The 22,476-nt window shown below is 44.9% G+C and overlaps 1 protein-coding gene across 1 annotated transcript in view; it reads right to left on the bottom strand.

Annotated features, from left to right (window-relative positions):
- Positions 1-22,149, bottom strand: part of impa2 (inositol monophosphatase 2) — a 50,243-nt gene extending 28,094 nt beyond the window's left edge. The window contains exons 1-2 of the mRNA XM_063059449.1: positions 21,891-22,149; positions 5,066-5,199 (exon numbers count right to left, since the gene is read on the bottom strand). Coding sequence (XP_062915519.1) covers positions 5,066-5,199; positions 21,891-21,977 — 221 coding nt within the window. The 5' untranslated portion in view covers positions 21,978-22,149. The remainder of the gene's footprint in view (positions 1-5,065; positions 5,200-21,890) is intronic.
- Positions 22,150-22,476: the final 327 nt, after the last annotated feature.

The following is a 22,476-nucleotide window of genomic DNA, read 5'->3' as shown; positions in this document are numbered from 1 at the left end:
TGTCTACCAACTGGGGAAGTGTTCAAGGACATCTTCAATCTCTCATTGCTTCACTCGGAGGTTCCTACTTGCTTCAAAAGGGTGACAATGATACCATTGCCCAAAAAGAGCAGGGTGAGCTGCCTCAATGACTATTGCCCAGTTGACTCACATGTACGATGATGAAGTTTTTGAGATATCGGTCATGGCTAGAATCAACTCCTGCCTAAGCAAGGACCTGGACCCGCTGCAGTTTGCCTATTGCCACAATAGGTCTACAGTGGATGCATTCTCACTGGCTCTCCACTCGGCCTTTAATCACCTGGGCAAAATTAATAACTATGTTAGGCTGCTGTTTATTGATTACAGCTCAGCATTTAACACAATCATTCCCTCACTTCTAAACAACAAGCTCCAAAACCTGGGCCTCTGTACATCCCTCTGTAACTCAATTATTGACTTCCTCACTGGAAGACCACACTCAATGTGGATCAAAGACAGCATCTCTTCCTCACCAACAATCAACACTACCACACCTCAAGGTTGTGTGCTTAGCCCACTGCTCTACTCGCTCTACGCCCATGAGTGTGTGGACAGACTCAGCTTAAATGACAGCTATAAATTTGCCAATGACACAACTGTTGTTGGCAGAATTTCAGATGGTGATGAGGCGGCGTACAGGTGTGAGATTGATCAGCTGGTTGAGTGGTGTCACAGCAACAACCTTGCACTCAATGTCAGTAAGACCAAGGAATTGATTGCGGAATTCAGAACGGAGAAATCGAGGAACACACACCAATTTTCATCAAGGGATCAGCAGTGAAAAGGGTGAGCAGTTTCAAGTTCCTAGGTGCCAACATCTCTGAAGATCTATCCTGGGTCCATCATATTGATGCAATTACAAAGAAGGCACGACAGCTGCCATATTTCATTAGGAGTTTGAGAAGACTTACTACATCACCAAAGGCACTCAAATTTTACAAATGTACCGTGGAGCGCACTAACTGGTTGCCTCACTGTTTGGTATAGAGGGACCCTTGCATGGGATTGGAAGAAGCTCAAGTTAGTTGTAAACTCAGCCAGCTCCATCATGGACACTAGCCTCCCCGGCAACGAAGACACCTTCAAAAAGACATGTCCTAATAAGGTGGTATCCATCATTAAGGATCTTCATCAGCCAGGACATGCCCTCTTCTCATTGCCACCATCGAGATGGTGGTACAGTGCCCCAAGACTCACACTCAATGTTTCAGGAACAGCTTCTTCCCCTCCGCCATCAGATTTATGAATGGACAATGAGTCCTTGAAAACTACCTAACAATTTTTTCCTCTTTTTATAGTCTTACTTAATTTGTTTTTAATGTATACTTATTATTGTAGTTCACAGTTTTTTTTATTATGTATTATAATGTACTGCTGCCGCAAAAAACAAACAAATTTCACTACATACGCCAGTGTTATTAAAACTTATTCTGATTCTGATTGCATAGCTCAACTTGTTAAGACTGAATGGGTCAATGGGACAGCATCTCAGATGAAAATTACTCCTCTTTAGACTTTTCTTCTTGCTGAATTGAGACTACTCTCTGAATGCTCCAGTATGCAGGATAGCAAGAGGCTGCAGAGGGTTGTAGGGTTGTAGATTCAACCAGCATAATTACAGGCACAACCCCTCCCCACCATTGAGGACATCTTCAAAAGGCAGTGCCTTAAGAAGGCCCATCCATCATCAATGACCCTCACCATCTGGGACGTGCCCTCTTCTCATTACTACCACCAGGAGCCTGAAGAGCTTCATTCAACATTTCCGAAACAGCATCTTCCCCTCTGATTTCTGAACAGACCTTGAACACAAACCAATTATTCCTTTTTTGTACGTTTATTTATTTTGGAATTTATAGCAATTTTATGTCTTTGCTCTATACTGGTGCTGCAAAAATAAAAATTTTGCATCAGTGATAATAAACCTGATTCTAATTCCCAAGTCAAGCTAGAGTTCTAAAATATTAATTAAAAACATGCTAATCATCAGGCTGATCATGAAGGGATTCTTATACAGAGACGCAGGAATCTCTACTTCTTTCCCTTTTCAAGTGCTTTTTTATATGCTCACTTTTCAGGATCTGTGTGTTCTTGGCAAGACTAGCATTTATTGAACCCCCATTATTGCTGTTGAGGTGGTGTTGGTGAGCCACTTTCTAAAGCAGCTGCAGTCATATATTTCTCATTCAGCTCACACATTTGGAGGCAGCTATTCAGCCCATCAAGTTTACGATGGCTCTTCCGACAGGCTAATTCCCCACCTGTTTGCTGTAACCTGTACTTTCTCACATTTCTATCAACACCCTCTCCACTAACAAATTCTTCTACCATTCAACTATACTATGAATAATTTATAGTAACCGATTAACCTACCAAATGGCACATCTTTTAAGATTTAGTAGGAAAACCAAGTACCAAGAGAAAATACAAACAATCACAAAGTGTGTTCCATCATTTAAACCTAGTACTGAAAGACTGAAAACATTTCCAGATTGGGATAGTGTGTGACTGTGATGGGACCTGTAGGTAGTGGTGACCTTTATCCTTTGTCCTTTCTACTGGTGGTAGAAGTCAAGGGCTTGGCTCACAGCTCCTGCTGTAGTAAACTGGGCAAGTAACTGCAGTGCATTTCATACACAATACACATCAAATCCAGTTGCAGAGCAAATAAATCTTTAAGGTGGTGGCCAGGGTACAAAGTTCAAAAGTTCTAAGTAAACTTATTATCAAAGTACATACAGTATTTGTCATCATATACAACCAGGAAAATGTATCTCAGTGTTGTAACTTGTGACATTTTTTGATCTGATAATAAATTTTACTTTGAACTTTGAAAGTGCAGTGCAGTGCAATAGAAATCTACAGGCTGTTAGTGGCAGTAAACACATAATACCATTGTGGTCATGCACTATACTCTACCTTTGGCAAGCAGTAATTCACTTCCACTGTAGCCAATTTCCCTTTAGTGGTTTACAACACAGCGATGAATTTCCAACGTTGGTGCAATCCAGGCAAGTTTTTAAACACTAATGATTCACTACCAAAATACTTTTTATTGGTGAAGACACAAGACACTACAGGTGGTGGAATATGGAGCAAAAAAACAATTGGCTCGAGGAACCCTGTGGGTAGGCAGCATCCAATGGAGGATATGGACTGCTGATGTTTCACGTTGAGGCCCTGCACCTGGACCATTAACTCCCCTGTATTTGTGCTTCCTGTTGGCTTATAATTCTGTCTACTGGAGGTAGCCTTGTGTACTTAGTCCCATCATCAGGAGTCAAAAATCAAGAAATCCCACCAACTGTGCATGTATGAAAAGGCTATTTAAGGAGCATTCATTTTCTTTTGTATTCATATGTAAAAGAATTTTGTAGTAAGAAATTGGTGAATCTAGAGGAATAAAATTATCAAATGGTTCAGTAAGCTTTGCAGAGTCATTCTCATGTGAATTTTAAAACTATTTTTGAAGGCAGATGACTATACACTCTTTAACATCGCTTGTTAAACTGTATTTATAAAATTGCACGTGAAAATGTCCTGGTCGTTCCCAAGGCTGATAGTCAATCCACCATCCAAATATGAGTCCATATGAAGGGTCTAGAATGTTGATTGCTCATTGACCTCCACAGATGCTGCCTGGCCCGCTGAGATCCTCCAGCACTTTGTGAGATCCTCCAAATATAGGCTTTCACTTTTGGAGATTCATCAAATTTTTCATTTGGAGCTGAGGCCTTACTCCATGCTTCAGAGTCAAGGTTGAAGAGTTAAACTAGATTGGATTAGATTAGCTTTATTTGTCACAGGTACAACGAAACATATGGTGGAAGGCTTCATCTGCATCAAATCAGTGAAGATTATGCTGGATAGCCCACAAGTGTCACCATGCTTCTGACATTAACACAGCATGCCCACAACTCACTGATGTACATTTTTGGAATGTAGGAGGAAACTGGAGCATGTGGAGAAACCCATAGTGTCACAGGGAGCAGGTACAATATCCCCACAGACAGCAGTGGGAATCGAACCCCAATCTTAAGGCTAGCGCCATAAAGGATGGTGCTAACCACTATGCTATCATGCCACCTGTAGGAGCAAGATATCTATTCATACAAGCAAGAACCAGCCACTAGGCTATTTCTACAAGTAACCAGTAATCAGTTTTGAAATTACAAGGACTGCTGCTTAAGCAAATACCATTGTCTGTGAAGGCAGCAGATGACCATCTCACAGAGAGAGATATATTGAAAATTAGAACAAATGTGATATGACCATGAGACATCCTTATATGCATAGGCCAAATGTACAAGTACTATCTTAGGACCACAGGTTAATTGGATCACATCAAAACCCCAGTTACTACTACACCAAGTATGACATTCATTGTTGGGGGACTCAATAGATATAAAGAAGTCTTGTGGTTTAATTCCAGGATTAAAGGCACTGCAGGCTATAGGTTGGCTATTTTCCCACATGGAAACCCAAGAATAGTTGTAATCCAATTTGTCCTTTCAATCAATACCTGGGTATCTGTGTATTCAAAGAGCTAACCTTCACAAAGCTGTACTAAAAGACTGATGCTTTGGGTGTCTGTGTTTCATCCTCAGAAGCTTTAGTTTAGACTATTGCTGCAAACTGCCATGTCTCAACATGGATGCTTCAATAGTTAAAGATGATCTAGCTACTGAAGATGTGTTCCCATTGTAAATGTACTTGTCCATGCCCAAAGCTTTAAAGGAAAGCAAGTCATTGTGAACTCGCATTTGATCACCTGCCTTTTTTAATAAAAAGGATAAAAACAATACATTTGAGTTTTGGGGAGATTCTTCCCCCTATAATCCCAGTACACTTACTTGTACTGAATAAAGGCCTATTACACTCACAGCTCTGAACTCAGACAGGACTAATCAGGGTTTTGCACAGCCATAAATTAACCACATATTCCTTTCTGTTCAATGTAACCTTCAGGTCGTGGGGAATAGTGGAAAAGATGCTAAATCAAAAGGTATGATTAGCCTACCAATGTAATTCAAAATTACCTTACCTGTGTGAAGGAAACTTTTTGCTTAAAGTAGAGATGATAAGGTTTTCAACAAGCTGATCTGTTTCTGTAACAAGGTCTGCTGCTGAGGATTTTGTTTGCACTCGCTTTTCAATCCTTAATGCTTCCCTGATTATCTTAGAACAAAGATAAGAGGACACAAGAACGTCACACAGGCACTCTTCTTTGCTGCAACACTGTCGCATTTACTTTCCTCCCACCTACTTTCATTTACCCTCCCTTGAAATCTACCCAGAATTATAGAATCACTTATCATAGAGTCAGACAGCATGTAAATAGGCTCTCACGAAGATGACATCCATTATTAAAGATCCCCACTCTTTTATCATTGCTGCCATGAGGCAAGAGGTACTGGTGCCTGAAAACACACATCAAGGGTCAACGCAAACACGAAGAAATCTGCAGATGCTGGAATTTCAAGCAACACACATCAAAGCTGCTGGTGAACGCAGCAGGCCAGGCAGCATCTCTAGGAAGAGGTACAGTCAACGTTTCGGGCTGAGACCCTTTGTCAGGACTAACTGAAGGTAGAGTTAGTAAGAGATTTGAAAGTGGGAGAGGGAGGGGGAGATCCAAAATGATAGCAGAAGACAGGAGGGGGAGGGATGGAGAGGTGGACAGGTGATTGGCAAAGGGGATATGAGAGGATCATGGGACAGGAGGTCCAGGGAGAAAGAAAAGGGGGAGGGGGGGAAAAAGCCCAGAGGATGGGCAAGGGGTATAGTGAGAGGGAAAGAGGGAGAAAAAGGAGAGAGAGAAAAAGAGTGTGTGTATATTGTTACGAGAATACACATAAAATTAAGATGTTTGCTGGCCTGGGCTAGCATCAGTGGCATCAGCAGTTGGTCTGCCACCTGCCCTCAGGGGAAGGAGAGATAAGGAACAATGGAGCAGCGTCTGGAGATGTGTAATGAAGGGATGTGGGAGAGAGAGCTGTCTGGAGCGGCTCCCCCCTTTGAACCCTGAACTGTTTGAAGTGATGGACAGGCGATACCCCAGCAGGGGGATAAAAAGGGACAGGTTCGCTAAGACAGACACACACGCCACCCGAGGTAACGAGACCCTGGAAGCGGTGCGCCTCTCACGAGTGGGTGAGAAGTGCCAGACAACGACAAGGGTGGAAAGGTACGATCAGCGGGAACCCGGTGTGTGTCCGCCCTTGCCTGGGTGCCGGGTTCACTGCAGAGGATCGACCGCATCTGGAGGAGGGGTCACAGTCGGTGACCTCAGGTGACATCACCAAGGACCCGCCCAAATGCTGTTTGTGAGCCATCTCGCTGGTCTGTGAGTGAAGCCGTTCTGAATGATCAGTTGTTCCTATTCTATGTCTCTCTTCCCCCACCTTGTCCATCGCCATGGCAACGATTACTGCGAACTGGACTACTAACTGGACTGAACTTTGAGTCATTTTGAAATTGGTCATTTACCCCTAGACAACGATAGAGCTTGATTGATGCTGTTATCTTAATTCTGTGCACATGTGTGGTTATCATTGTTGAATTATTGCATTTATTATCCTTTCGATTACTGTGTTGCTTGTTTCTTTAATAAAACTTTCTTAGTTCTAGTACTCCAGACTCCAACTGAGTGATCCATTTCTGCTGGTTTGGCAACCCAGTTACGGGGTACGTAACATAAGTGGGGGCTCGTCCGGGATTTTGAACGCTAAATTTGGGACGGAGTAAATTGATTGGGTTAAAATTCCCGAAAGAAAGAAAAGACAAACAGCAGAAATGGAGGTTGAGGAACTTATAAAGGCGCCGACCTTGGAGGCATTAGAGGATGCCAGGAAATCGGAATTGATAGCTGTGGCCAAACGGGTGAATCTTGCTAAGGTGAAGTCGACAATGAGGAGAGAGGAGATACACAGAGCTATTGTAGAGCACTATGTATCTAAAGGTGTGTTTCCCCAAGGTGAGCTGGGGGAGGTGTCTATTGAAAAATCTGCTGGAGACGCGGTACAGGTACAGCTTGAAAAACTGAGACTCGAGCACGAGTTCCGGGTACGGCAGTTAGAACACGAAGAGAAGCAGTTAGAAAGGCAGGAGAGAGAGTTAGAAAGGCAGGAGAAACAGAGGGAAAGGGAATTTGAGCTGGAGAAGTTAAAGATAAGGGCCGAGCAGGGGCTCGTGCCGAACCAAGGTGGAGGGTTCCGGGCGACCCAGGAGGTTAGGCTGGTTCCCCCATTTGACGATACCGATGTGGATCGGTACTTTCTCCATTTCGAAAAAGTGGCCATAAGTCAGGACTGGCCAAGGGATAAGTGGGTTGTTTTACTTCAGAGTGTACTGAAAGGGAAAGCCCAACAAGCTTACTCCGCTTTATCCGCAGAAGATGCCCAGAGGTATGAGGTGGTGAAAGAGGCCATCCTCAGGATTTATGAGTTGGTCCCGGAGGCATACCGGCAGAGGTTCCGGAATGCGAGGAAGCGGTGGGACCGCACGTATTTGGAGTTTGCTCGCGAGATGCAAACATATTGTGAGCGTTGGTGCGCCTCGAAGGGGGTAGAGGGGGATTATGACAGACTGCTGCAGCTGATTCTGATTGAGCAGTTTAAAGGTTGTGTCCCTGAGGGTATGAGACCCTACCTCGATGAGAAAGAGGCAGCCACGTTAGCCGCAACTGCTAAGTTAGCGGATGAGTATGCATTGACGCATAAAATGAAGGTTGCCCCGAGTAAAGGCTACCAGAAGGGTAGTCAGGACGGCGGGGAGAGTCCGCCGGAAAAGTCAGAAAGTAAGCCGGGGACTAGTGAAAAGGATAAGGTAGACCGGGAGCAGTCTGGTAGGAAGTCTCCTGGGGTCGTCTGTTATAATTGTGGGAAAGTCGGACACTTTGCGTCCAGGTGCTTTGCCCCAAGGAAGGAGACGGGGAAAGGAAAAGCGGAAATTTTGAATGGCTGTATTGAGCTGTTAAGCGAACCGCTAGGGAAGGACAGGTCTGAAAAAGTCCAGGAAGGGCGCGAGAGGTTTATCTCGGCCGGACTGGTGTCAGTGAAGGAGAGGTTAAAACCAGTTCCAGTGCGGATCTGGAGAGACACGGGAGCGTGTCAGTCACTAATACTGAAGAGTGTATTAGAGTTTAGCTCAGAGACCCAGACTGGGGAGGTAGAGGTCAAAGGTGTTGGGGAAGGGACAGAGTCAGTCCTTTTGCACCAGATACATTTACAGAGCAACCTGGTCTCTGGACTAGTCACGATCGGGGTGAGGTCCGAATTACCGATGAAAGACGTGGAAGTCTTGCTCGGTAATGACATCGCCGGAGGAATCGTGTTCCCAGTCGTGAGATTGACGGGTCAGCCTGCCAGCATGGAGGCCCCGCCCGCGATGGTGAATTTGGCTGAAACATTTCTGCCAACCTTGTATGAGACAGGGTGTAGTGAGATAAGAGGTAGTGAGGGAGCTGGGACGGACGTAGCAGTAGCCAGGAAAGAATTTGTGCAGACGCAGGAGCGAGGCGAGGGGCTGATGGGTTTTGCAGAGACAGCTCTCTCTGACACAGCCTTGACAAGGGAACTAGTAGGCTATTGTGCGGATGAGGAAGTGCTAAGGAAGAAAGGGAAATCAAGGACAGTATCCGCAGATGAGGAGTGGGGGGTGGTGCAAAAGAGTTATGGGGATGAGGTTTTTAACATGGCCCACGAGGTACCCCCCGGTGGACATCTTGCGGTGCTGGAGGAAACAGTTGGTGGAATCATGAAAGAGATTTACCGGCTGCCCAGGGGGAAAAATGTTATTGATCATGACCGACGTGAACTGAGACGGTCACCGGCTTTTAATATGCTAACAAACCTAGTCGGTGTTAGCGTGGAAATCAATGAAGCTAGGGGCCCCCTGATAAGAGAAAAGAACCATTTTGAAAAGATTAGGATGGGATCGGTCAGATGGGAGAAGGCTATTGTTTTGGCCAGGTCTACTGATAAGGTCTCTCCCTTAATCCCCGAACAAAGCGAATCTTTAGAAGGAGTAATTAAACGACTCGCACCTATGTGTTTGATTGTCCCGAGGAAATGCAAAGAACTGGGACGTTGGGTGATTGTGGTTACAATAGGGCAGCCAAGTAAACAACACCCATATTTTTTGAGTAATTCAGTGACTAAAGGGCTGATGAACACAGAGGTGTGTATTAGCAATTTAATACGGCTGTCTGAAGCCAGTTTGATAGTGAACCTTGAAAAAAATGAATTCGGCCACACGAGGGTCACTTACCTGGGAATTGTGGTGACACAGGGGCAGCTGGCAGTGATGCAAGCTACAGTGCAGGCTATCGCTGACCTCCCAACCCCGACAGACAAGAGGGCCCTCAGAAGGCTCTTGGAGATGGTGGGGTACTGCAGGAAGTTTTGCAATAACTCTGCGGTCAATACCCGTCCCCCTCCTACTAAGCCCTTGCGAGAGAAAATTGAGTCGGAATGGGACGACCCTTGTTATTGTGGTCCGGGACAAAACCAAATGAGAGGTTACATTGGTCGCAATTCATCAGTGTTTTTGGCCACTATGAAGTTTGCTGAGTTGGAGCCTGGTCTAAGGGATTATTAATAACACGTGTAAAAGGAACAGAAAATGTGATGACTGTCTGTCAAGGTGTTGACAGCTTCAAATTCTCTGTATTAGCTAAATAACTGTTAAAGATGTATATTGTGTATGTATCAGATAATGTAGTCATGTTTGTAATTTTTACCTCCCGGTAAAAATCCTTAAAGGGGGGAAGTGTTACGAGAATACACATAAAATTAAGATGTTTGCTGGCCTGGGCTAGCATCAGTGGCATCAGCAGTTGGTCTGCCACCTGCCCTCAGGGGAAGGAGAGATAAGGAACAATGGAGCAGCGTCTGGAGATGTGTAATGAAGGGATGTGGGAGGAAGAGCTGTCTGGAGCGGCTCCCCCCTTTGAACCCTGAACTGTTTGAAGTGATGGACAGGCGATACCCCAGCAGGGGGATAAAAAGGGACAGGTTCGCTAAGACAGACACACACGCCACCCGAGGTAACGAGACCCTGGAAGCGGTGCGCCTCTCACGAGTGGGTGAGAAGTGCCAGACAACGACAAGGGTGGAAAGGTACGATCAGCGGGAACCCGGTGTGTGTCCGCCCTTGCCTGGGTGCCGGGTTCACTGCAGAGGATCGACCGCATCTGGAGGAGGGGTCACAGTCGGTGACCTCAGGTGACATCACCAAGGACCCGCCCAAATGCTGTTTGTGAGCCATCTCGCTGGTCTGCGAGTGAAGCCGTTCTGAATGATCAGTTGTTCCTATTCTATGTCTCTCTTCCCCCACCTTGTCCATCGCCATGGCAACGATTACTGCGAACTGGACTACTAACTGGACTGAACTTTGAGTCATTTTGAAATTGGTCATTTACCCCTAGACAACGATAGAGCTTGATTGATGCTGTTATCTTAATTCTGTGCACATGTGTGGTTATCATTGTTGAATTGTTGCATTTATTATCCTTTCGATTACTGTGTTGCTTGTTTCTTTAATAAAACTTTCTTAGTTCTAGTACTCCAGACTCCAACTGAGTGATCCATTTCTGCTGGTTTGGCAACCCAGTTACGGGGTACGTAACAATATAAATAAATAACAGATTGGGTACGAGGGGGAGGTGGGGCATTAGCAGGAGTTTGAGAAGTCAATGTTCATGCCATCAGGTTGGAGGCTACCCAGACGGAATATAAGGTGTTGTTTCTCCAACCTGAGTGTGGCTTCATCTTTACAGTAGAGGAGGCCATGGATAGACATATCAGAATGGGAATGGGACGTGGAATTAAAATGTGTGGCCACTGGGAGATCCTTCTTTCTCTGGCGGACAGAGCGTAGGTGTTCAGCAAAGCGGTCTCCCAGTCTGCGTCGGGTCTCGCCAATATATAGAAGGCCACATCGGGAGCACCGGACGCAGTATTTCACCCCAGCCAACTCACAGGTGAAGTGTCGCCTCACCTGGAAGGACTGTCTGGGGCCCTGAATGGTGGTAAGGGAGGAAGTGTAAGGGCATGTGTAGCACTTGCTTTGCTTACAAGGATAAGTGCCAGAAGGGAGATTGGTGGGGAGGGATGGGGGGGAATGAATGCATAAGGCAGTCGCGAAGGGAGCGACCCCTGTGGAAAGCGGGGGGGGGGGAGGGAAAGATGTGCTTAGTGGTGGGATCCCGTTAGAGGTGGCGGAAGTTACGGAGAATAATATGTTGGACCCGGAGGCTGGTGGGGTGGTAGGTGAGGACAAGGGGAACCCTATTCCTAGTGGGGTGGCAGGAGGATGGAGTGAGAGCAGATGTACGTGAAATGGGGGAAGATGCGTTTGAGAGCAGAGTTGATGGTGGAGGAAGGGAAGCCCCTTTCTTTAAAAAAGGAAGGCACCTCCCTCGTCCTGGAATGAAAAGCCTCATCCTGAAAGCAGATGCAGCGGAGACAGAGGAATTGCGAGAAGAGGATGGCATTTTTGCAAGAGACAGGGTGAGAAGAGGAATAGTCCAGATAGCTGTGAGAGTCAGTAGGCTTATAGTAGACATCAGTAGATAAGCTGTCTCCAGAGATAGAGACAGAAAGATCTAGAAAGGGGAGGGAGGTGTCGGAAATGGACCAGGTAAACTTGAGGGCACGGTGAAAGTTGGAGGCAAAGTTAATGAAGTCAACGAGCTCAGCATGTGTGCAGGAAGTAGCGCGAATGCAGTCGTCAATGTAGCGAAGGAAAAGTGGGGGACAGATACCAGAATAGGTTTGGAACGTAGAAGAACAGATCAAGGGTCAACAACAGCTTCTTCCCCACCGCCATTAGGTACATGAAGTAACTTGAAAATCCCTAATTCTACCTCAAACTACATTCCCCTTAACTTGCCCAAATACCGTAATGCCATTTGTCACACCAATTCAGTGCAGATTGGTAATAACACAGGCACACCTCAAGGATGCATGCTTAGCCTACCGCTGTACTCCCTCTACACTCATGACTACGGGCTCAGCACAGCTCAAACATCATCCATAGATTCACAGATGACACTATTCTTGTTGGTAATATCTAAAATGGCATCAAGGGTGTGTGGGGGGGGAGGGGGAGGGGGAGAGAGATCGGCTGGTTGAGTGGAGTTGCAACAACACCCTCACATTCAACACTTCCAAGACCACGGAATTGATTGTGGACTTCAGGAAAGGGAAGTCACAAGAACAAGCACTAATCCCCATCGACGGGCCAGCGGTGGAAAGGATGAGCAGCTTCAAGTTCTTGAACATCCACAGCTCAAAGAGGATCAATCATGAGCCCAACAACATGCAATCATGAAGAAGGCTCTACTTTATTAGTAGTTTGAGGAGAATTGATATGACACCATAGACTTTTCTAAATTTCTATAGATATACGCTCTGACTAGTTGCATCACAGCCTGGTGTGAAGGTTTCAATCCACTGGGTCACAAAGGCTGCAGACGGTTGTAGACTCAACCAGCTCCATCACAGGTACAACCAGCCCTTCCATCAAGGACACTTTCAAGAGGCGATGCCTCAAGAAGGCAGGGTTTATCATTAAAGACCTCACCATCCAAGACATGCCCTCTTCTTGTTACCACATTTAGGGAAGAGATACAGGAGCCTGAATACCCACATTCAACAATTCAGAAACCACTTTTCTCCCCGTCATCAGATTTCTGAACAGTCCATGTACCCATGAACACTACATCATTCTTCCCTTTTTTTTGAACTATTTACATATTTTGTAATTGATAGTAATTTAAATCCACTTGCTCTGTACTGCTGCTGCTGCAAAACAATAAACTTCAGATCATACAAAACGATGATCGTAAACCTGATCCTATTTTGTCATGTAAATTATGTATAACTCATGTTAATGTAATTTATGTTTGTCATGTTTTTCATGGACTGTGTTTCTGCTGCAAAAACGTCATTTTCATGGCATTTATACCATGAGTATGTATGTCCACAACATTAAACTTGAACTTTGACCCACTGGGTCTGCACTGACCATGAAACATGCATTTTACAATAATCCCATTTTATTCTTCCCACTTTACAGTTATGTTCTCACTCATTCCATCACACATCTACACACAAAAGGCAACCTACTGTTCAGAAAAGAGACCATGCCCCAGGTTTGTACAGCAATCCAGTTAATCCCACTTATTGCTCTACCAATACATCTTCAAATATTTATCCTAATTAACTTTCAGTAGTTCCAGATTACCAGTTGTGTGTGTGTGTGTGTGTGTGTGTGTGTGGGGGGGGGGGGGGAGTTCCATAGACCAATCACAGAGTTTTTCCAAGAGGAAAACAATGTTTGATTGGCTCCCAAGCTTGATATTTGAAAACAGCTGATTCCAATTGGAAACATGCCAATTATTTCAAGCCAAAGTTCCAAAGAAGGAAACAGATGTGAATCGACAGACTGTCAGAAATGGTTGTCAAAGACAACAGGGCACAATCAATTATCAAAATAACAGTAATTCTTACGTTACTCATTACTTAAACACAACAAAATGGTTTGAGTAAAAATTTCAACCCTGCCCCTCCATGCATAACTCCATGAAAATATCTTGTCCTTCTGTGTATCATGTTAAAAATGCTTGAGGGGGCTGCTAAATGCATTTCAAGATAAATCCAACCCATTTTAATCTAAGAATCTTTTTTAAAACATGATAGCTATTAAGGGCTGCCAAGCAACATCCTTCCATAACACTCAAACGTAACTTTTTATACATGTTAGAGACTCTCTCTCCTTCTAGAACTTAATAACTGTCAGGGATCTTAAATGCAGAAATGTTTTTTTCTTCCCTAGTGACTCTTTTCTCTTTCAGAGATGTGTGAGGGGATTTATTTTTGCAGCAGTGCATTAAAAATGTACATGTTTGGACATGAGAAATTTGACACCATACTGGACAGAGCAGCCTGCTTCAGAGACATTCCAACAATAAACATTCACTCTCCCCACCACTGATGCAGCAGTTTCTACTATCTACAGCATGTACTGCAGCAACTTCTTCCAAGCCCACGACCTCCACCAGCTAAAGGACAAGGTCAGTAAAAGCATGGAACTACCACCACTTGGAATTCGCCTTCATACCATCCCAACCTGATAATACATCTCTGTCCTACACTATCAAAATCTTGGAACTCTCTCTATTACAGGATTGTGGATGTACTCACACACCAAGGACTGCAGCAGTTCAAGAAGGTAGCTCACCAACACCTTCTCAAGAGTCATACAGACGTACAGCACAGAAAGGGGCCTTTTGGCCCATGTCAAAATCATTTAAACTGCCTATGCCCAATGACCATAGCCCTCCATATCTCTACTATCCATGTACCCATACAAATTTCTCTTAAATGTTGAAATCGAGCTCACATGCATCACTTGCACTGGCAGCTCATTCCACACTCTCATGGTCCTCTGAGTGAAGAAGTTTCCCCTCATGTTCCCCTTAAACTTCTTACCTTTCACCTTTAAGCCAATGGCCTCTGGTTGTAGTCTCACCCAACCTCAGTGGAAAAAGCTTGCTTGCATTTATCCTATCTAAACCCTTCAGAATTTTGTATACCTAATTAGGAATGAGCAAATTATTGATGGATTAGCCTGTGAAGCCCACATCTCTCAAATGCATAAAAAGTCATGCACACCTTTAATTTGTTTAATAACTATAAGGTGCCTCTGCTGTGATCCCTCCATATGTCCCTCCTCTTTCTTTACCTCTCCATTTCCTTCAATGTTTGATATTTAATTATGCCTTAATAGATCTACCTTCAGAAACTGAAGTGTTAATTTCACAAGCCTCATTGCAATTTTGCTAGTTTCAATTCATAACATTTTGCCAGGCAAAAGAATTATAAATATCAAAATCTCTCAAGGATACATTTACCTCAAAACAGATGCTGTTAATACCAGACAAATCTCGATCTTTGTATTTGCTTGTTTATCTTTCGCACGGTGCTGCAAGTGTGAACCCGATGGTGTCTGCTATTGGTTGATCTTGCATGTTTACCCTTTCAATAATTTTTGCCTGACAAGCTGCTGACACAGGAAGCTGATAATGCCACAAAGTGAGAAACACAGCTAATATCCCTATAGCTGCTTTTCAAGGATTGAGAAGTAAAACATGCAAGAATTTTGAAGCACATGAGCTCACAGAATGGCAACTGCACAAGAGGAACCCATTAATAGAACAGTACAGCACAGGACAAGCCCAAACATGAGAAAGTCTGCAGATGCTGGAAATCCAAAGCAACACACACAAAATGCTAGAGAAACTCAGCAGGCCAGGCAGCATCTATGGAAACCTGTACCATCACCGCCCGTATCAACTCCGGAGACCTTCCATCCTCAGCCGCTAAACTCATAATTCCCACACCCCGTACTGCTCGGTTTTACCTCCTCCCCAAGATCCACAAGCCTGACTGTCCCGGTAGACCCATAGTTTCTGCCTGCTCCTGTCCCACCGAACTTGTATCTGCCCACCTGGACTCCATTTTTGTCACCCATAATTCAGTCCCTTCCCACCTACATCCGGGATACATCTCATGCCCTCCACCTCTTCAATAACTTCCAGTTGCCCGGTCCCGACCGCTTCATTTTCACTATGGATGTCCAATCCCTATACACCTCCATTCCCCATCAAGAAGGCCTCAAAGCCCTCCGCTACTTTCTGGACAATAGATCTCACCAGTTCCCCACCACAACTACCCTCCTCCGGTTGGCAGAACTGGTACTCACACTTAATAATTTCTTTTTTGGCTCTTCCCACTTTCTTCAGACCAAGGGTGTAACTATGGGCACTCGCATGGGCCCCAGAAATGCCTGCCTCTTTGTTGGTTATGTGGAACAGTCTGTGCTCCAAACCTATTCTGGTACTGCTCCCCAACTTTTCCTTCACTACATTGACGACTACATTGGTGCTGCTTCCTGCACCCATGCTGAGCTCGTCAATTTCATCGACTTTACTTCAATCTTCCACCCAGCCCTCAAATTCACTTGGTCTATCTCGGACACTTCTCTCCCCTTTCTCGATCTCTCGGTCTCCATCTCTGGAGACAGACTGTCCACTGACATCTTCTACAAGCCCACTGACTCTCATAACTACCTCAACTATACCTCTTCCCAACCTGCTGCATGCAAAAATACCATTCCCTATTCCCAGCTCCTCCGTCTCTGCTGCATCTGCTCCAAGGATGAGGCTTTCTGTTCCAGGACATCTCAAATGTCCTCTTTCTTTAAGGATCGTGGTTTCCCTTCTGCCATCATCAATGATGCCCTCACCCGTTTCTCCTCCATTTCCTGCACTTCGGCCCTCACCCCATCTTCCCGTCACCACAATAGAGACAGAGTTCCCCTTGTCCTCACATACCACCCCACCAGCCTCCGGATCCGGCACATTATCCTCCACAACTTCTGCTACCTTCAACAGGACCCCACCACTAAGCACATCTTTCCCTCTCCACCCTCCGCAGGGATCAGTCCCTCTGTGACTCACTTATCCGCACGTCTATCCCCACGGATCTCCCACCTGGCACTTATCCCTGTAAGCACAAGTGCTACACCTGTCCCTACACCTCCTCTCTTACCACCATTCAGGGCCCCAAACAGTCCTTCCAGGTGAGGTAACACTTCACTTTTGAGTCTGTTGGGGTCATCTATTGCACCCCGGTGCTCCCGGTGTGGCCTCCTCTACATCAGTGAAACCCGACGCAGATAGGGGGACCGCTTCGTTGAGCACCTCCACTCCATCTGCCAAAACAGACAGGATCTCCCGGTTGCCACCCACTTCAACTCTGCTTCCCATTCCCATTCGGATATGTCCATACTTGGCCTCCTCTACTGCCAGGATGAGGCCAAACTCAGGTTGGAGGAGCAACACCTCATATATCGTCTAGGTAGTCTCCAGTCCCTTGGACTTCTCCAACTTCTGGTAATTCTCTCCCCCTTCCTTACCCTATCTCTATGTCACTCTGCCCCCTCCCCCAGCTGCCTGTCACCTCCTTCATGGTTCCGCCTCCTTCTACTACCCACTGTGTTTTCCCTATTCCTTCTTCACCTTTCCTGCCTATCACCTCCCTGCCACCCTTCCCCCACCCCTTTATCTTTCCCCTTACTGGTTTTTCACCTGGAACCTACCAGCCTTCTCCTTCCCACCACCCCCACCTTCTTTATAGGGCCTCTGCCCCTTCCCTCTACAGTCCTGACAAAGCGTTCCGGCCCGAAATGTCGACCGATCTTTTCCACGGATGCTGCCCGACCTGCTGAGTTCCTCCAGTGTGTTGTGAGTGTTGCTTTAACCCCAGCATCTGCAGAGTATTTTGTGTTATCTATGGAAAACAGTAAACAGCTGATGTTTCAGGCCGTGACCCTTCATCAGTACTCTTTTCCACAGAGGCTGCCTGGCCTGCTGAGTTTCTCCAGCATTTTGTGTGTTGCTTGGATTTCCAGCATCTACAGATTTTCTCCTGTTTGTGACAGGACAAGCCCGATGGCCCACCATGCCCATGCCAATCACAAGGTCAGACTGAACTCTCTTCTTCCCACTCATAATCCATAACCCTCCATCCCCTGACTTTTCCTGTGCCTGACTCACAGCCTCTTAAATTCTCTGCTTCCACCTACACCCTGACAGCCTATTCCAGGCACCCACTGCTTTCTGTGTGGAAAAAACTTGTCATTTTCCCCACCCCACCCCCAGAGTGTTCTGGACCTTAACCACTTACTGTGCAATAATATTCATCTCACTTTCGGTTCTTTTGCAAATCATCTTCATTCTACATGGCAGGGCAACAAATCACCATGTAGAATTACGGTCAAGTTAAGAAATAGTTAAAAGTAAAAAATGGACAGGTGTTGTGTGCAGGCCATTTTGAGCATGGCATAAACTGGGGAAATAAAGGAACAAGAATTCATAGAAAGTATTGGAATTGTTTTCTGATCAGTTTATTAAGGAACCAACTAGGAAAAAGACTATTTTAATATTTGCAATGAAAACAGCCCCCTGCTCTATTTTTTCTGTACCTACGAATGTGTGGCTAAGCACAACTCCAACACCATTTACGAATTCCCCCATAACAACACCTTTATTTGCAAAATCACAGATGGTGTACAGGAGTGAGAAAGGTCAACAGAGTGAGTGGTGTCATACAACAAACTTGTGCCTTCTTAAAATCACTTTTTTTAAAACTATTCCTTTCACTTTGAAGAAGCTACACACAAAAACTCTAAAGTCTCTCTCAATTCTCATACCCTTTTTGAATCGCATTCTTTAGTATATCGTGCGTCTTCTTTTTCTTACCAAAATGAAACATGATACCCTTCTTGCCATTAAATTTCACCTGACAAGCAATAAACCTAGGGGTTCCCAACCTTTTTATGCCATGGACCCTATCATTAAGCAAGGGGTCCGTGGACCCCAGTTTGAGAACCCCTACATCAGTCCATCCAACATGTTGCTAATTAGGAGTTTGAGGAGATTTGGTATGTCAACAAATACACTCAAAAACTTCTATAGATGTACCGTGGAGAGCATTCTGACAGGCTGCATCACTGTCTGGTATTGGGGGAGGGGGGGGGCTACTGCACAGGACTGAAAGAAGCTGCAGAGGGTTGTAAATTTAGTCAGCTCCATCTTGGGTACTAGCCTACAAAGTACCCAGGACATCTTCAAGGACTGGCGTCTCAGAAAGTCAGTATCCATTACTAAGAACCTCCAGCACCCAGGGCATGCCCTTTTCTCACTGTTACCATCAGGCAGGAGGTACAGAAGCCTGAAGGCACACACTCAGTGATTCAGGAACAGCTTCTTCCCCTCTGCCATCTGATTCCTAAACAGACATTGAACCTGTGAACACTACCTCATTTTTTAAATATATATTATTTCTGTTTTCTTGCACAATTTTTAATCTATTCAATATATGTATAATGTAATTGATTTTTTTTCTTCTATATTATGTATTGCCATTTAACTGCTGCTGCTAAGTTAATAAATTTCACGACACATGCCGGTGATAATAAATCTGATTCCGATTCTAATTCCTCCCTGACTCCCCTCAGCAGTCTCAACCAGGTTATTTATCCCTTAAGTTTAGCTAGTGTTTTCAGTCCCCTCTGTTTAACAGCTTTAGCTTATGAAGATCCTCAGCTATATTTCTTTTGTTGAGACCGTGACAGCATCTTCTTCCCTGACACACTCCTTGTATCTCAACCAACCCTGCTCCCTCCATGAATACAATTCCTTTTCATTCACTGACTGGCCCCACATTCTCTCTCACAATGTTCCTCATGTTTACATGAAGTAGAACATTCCTGAATTCCTGTTTTTTGCTGCCAAGCTTTCCTCAGACCCTCTTACTGTCTTTTCTACATCTTCCCTGAACTTACTTTGACCAGCCTGGTTCTCAATCGTGTTAACATGCTGGCACCTGTTACATGCTCCAGTTCCTTTCTCCTCCGCTACTGTCTGCACATCCATGGAACCTTGGCTTTAAATACCTTACCCTTCCCTGTCATGAGAATGTACTCAGACCACAACTTACAAGTCGAAATAAAACCTTTGGTTTATAGAGCAGTCATCCTTCCTTCATTGTTGCATGGAGCCAAATTATAGACCACCTACAGTAGGCACCTTAAAGCCCCAGAACAATATCACCAAAGATCCTTATGAACACTTCGAGGATCAGATGGAAGGATAGACACAGAAGATGCCAACATGAACAGCATCTCCACCATGACAAAGCAACACCAACTCTGATGGAAAAATCATGCCATCCAAGTGTTCAACTCACGTCTCCCCAAACAGATCCTTCACTCTTAATCGAAGGAAGGTCAGCGAACCCTTGGTGGGCAAAGGAAAAGCTTCAAAGATAAGATCAAAATCAGCCTGAAGTTCAACATGATATCTAAAATCTGGGAAGACATTGCACTGAATAGAATCATCTGGAGGAAATCTGTTCAAGAGGGAGCTGTGCTACATGTGAACAGCCTCCGCTCTGCTACAGAGAACAAGCGGTAGCTGCGAAAGGAGAGAACGAACAACCTCAAGATCCAACCACTAACCACGGCTACCACCTACTCCTGCCCATATTGCTCCAGAATATGTGGCTCCTGGATCAGCTACTACAGCACCTGAGAACCCACCAATAGACAACCCTCTAGGAGAACATCTTAATAGACTCAAGTAATCACCATAACTTAAGAGTGTAACAGAAGTAACTCTTATTTTAAAGGCTTCCCATTTTGCCTGCCAAACATTGATTCCAACACGCAGAGGGCCAAACCTATTCTCAAAGTTCAAAGTAAATTTATTATATGTCACCATGTACTACCCCTGAGATCGGTTTCTCATCCTATTGAAACTAGCCCTTCCCCAACTGATTTCTTACATATATTCTAAACTTGCCTACTCTCACAATATTCTCCCTATTTTCAAGTGTTCCCGCATTGATCATGTGGTGGTAATTCAAAGTCACAAATTAAAAACAGAGGGAAAACACCATGAAGGAAATCCAAATTAATCAATTAATCCACTCTACTGGTCACACCCCTTAAGAACTTCAATTGATAGCCTTCTCCTTACCTCACTGTATCCAAATCTTGCAAGTACACCTTACTATTTCTTCCTTATAAGGAATAAGGTATCGAGGCTCTCCTTAAATGGGCATGTATTGTTTCCTGGCGACACACACAAAATGCCGGAGGAACTCCACAGGCCGGGCAGCATCCATGGAAAAGAGCCGAGCAGAGACCGTTCAGCCTGCTGAATTCCTCCAGCATTTTGTGCGTGTTGCTTGGATTTCCAACACCTGCAGATTTTCTCTTGTTTTTGAACGTTTTATTTCCAAACTCGTCCATGGGGCAGGCAGTCTTAACTGAAACCACTCTCAGACTGAAGACGTTTTTCCCCCATGATGACTCTTGCTCTTCTGACGCCCTCTAAGTGGAAGCATTTTTCTGTGCATTTACTCCGTAACATCTTAAAACCTCTGCCCTTTCTCTTCCACTCACACCCACATTTCTGTAGCCATCGCGCCTGTTCCGGAATCATAAAGTTTTCTCACCGCTACCAATTTATACTTGCTGATCAGAATTCTGCCATAAGACTTCAGTTTATTGCCTTATAGTCATTAGGGTTTCAAAGAAGAATAATTATGCAACAGATTACAGCACCGCCAATGTGATTGTAGTTCAGAACAGGCGTAGAAACCAGCACACTACGAACATGGTGCAGTATGATCTCAAGGTCCTGATGACATTCATCAGTCTAAGGCTCGCCTTAGCCAATCGAGGTAACAGCAGTACACGGCATTCTTGTTAAAACAGGTACTTTAGCGTACTTCCTGTTTGTATTTTCAACAAATATGTTACAGAAACGTGGATTGAAGGGTGCTAAACATCTGAAAGCAACCTCACCAAAAATAGTTCAACCCCACAAGATTCTTCGAAATGTCAAAGACACACAGTATAACGTACGAGCGGTTCCTTTTACAAACTCCCCATCCCCCCTTCCGGCCTAGTAGATGGTTAATACAAGGCTGGTTTTCAGCAATATAATCAAACTTTTTCGTTATTATTAACCAACCGTCCGTCTAGAAAACGGAACAGAAGCTAGCTTAATTTTTTTTATAATTTCGGATTACAAAACAGCTCCCGATGTAGAAGAAAAATAAAGCCATCCGCCACACCAGCCCCCCCCCCCGCTGCAAACTAACAAGAATGTGTATGTGCCGTTGAATATAAGATTAATCTCCTGAAGTACATAGTTGGATTAAAGGCGCCTGGGCTGCCACTGCGTGAAGTGGCCCGTCACCGGAAACCCGGGACACCTGAACGCTCACCTGACCGGCCTCCAACGCCACCTCTACCGCCGCGTGGAGACACTGCTTCAGCAGCTGCTCGCTGTCCTTCTCTTCCAACCCCGCCATCCCCCTGCACGCTGACCGATCCGCTCCTCTGCTGCGCTGGACTGCGGATGGGTGGCCCGAGTCTATCAGCACACACACCAACACTCTTCCTCTCTCTCTGCTGCACTCTAGCGTGCGTCGATGCTTAACAACAACAACCGCCGCTTATGCAGCGCCTTCTCGACAGGTACAGTATCCCCACAGCAAAGCAAATTATCCGGATATAGCACATTGGCCAACGATAAGACGGACTTTGAACCCACGATCTACCGCGTTATGATCTGACCTTCATTTTATTGTTTACTGCTCTGCACTTTCTCTGAAGACATTATTCTGCATTGTTATTGATTTACCTTGTTCTACCTCAATGCACTGTGTAACGATTTATATAAACAGCAAGCAAGACAAGCTTTTCACTGTATCTTGGTACATTTAGCAATGATAAACCAAACACATTATCTACTAATTCAAATCTACTAATGCCATCTGCCAGCCAAATGCCTGCTAACTGTTGTAATAG

This window comes from Mobula hypostoma, chromosome 1, assembly GCF_963921235.1.
Source record: "Mobula hypostoma chromosome 1, sMobHyp1.1, whole genome shotgun sequence".
NCBI classification, from domain to species: Eukaryota; Metazoa; Chordata; class Chondrichthyes; order Myliobatiformes; family Myliobatidae; genus Mobula; species Mobula hypostoma.
The sequence above is the reverse complement of the archived record's forward strand: the minus strand, read 5'-3'. Positions and strand labels throughout refer to the sequence as shown.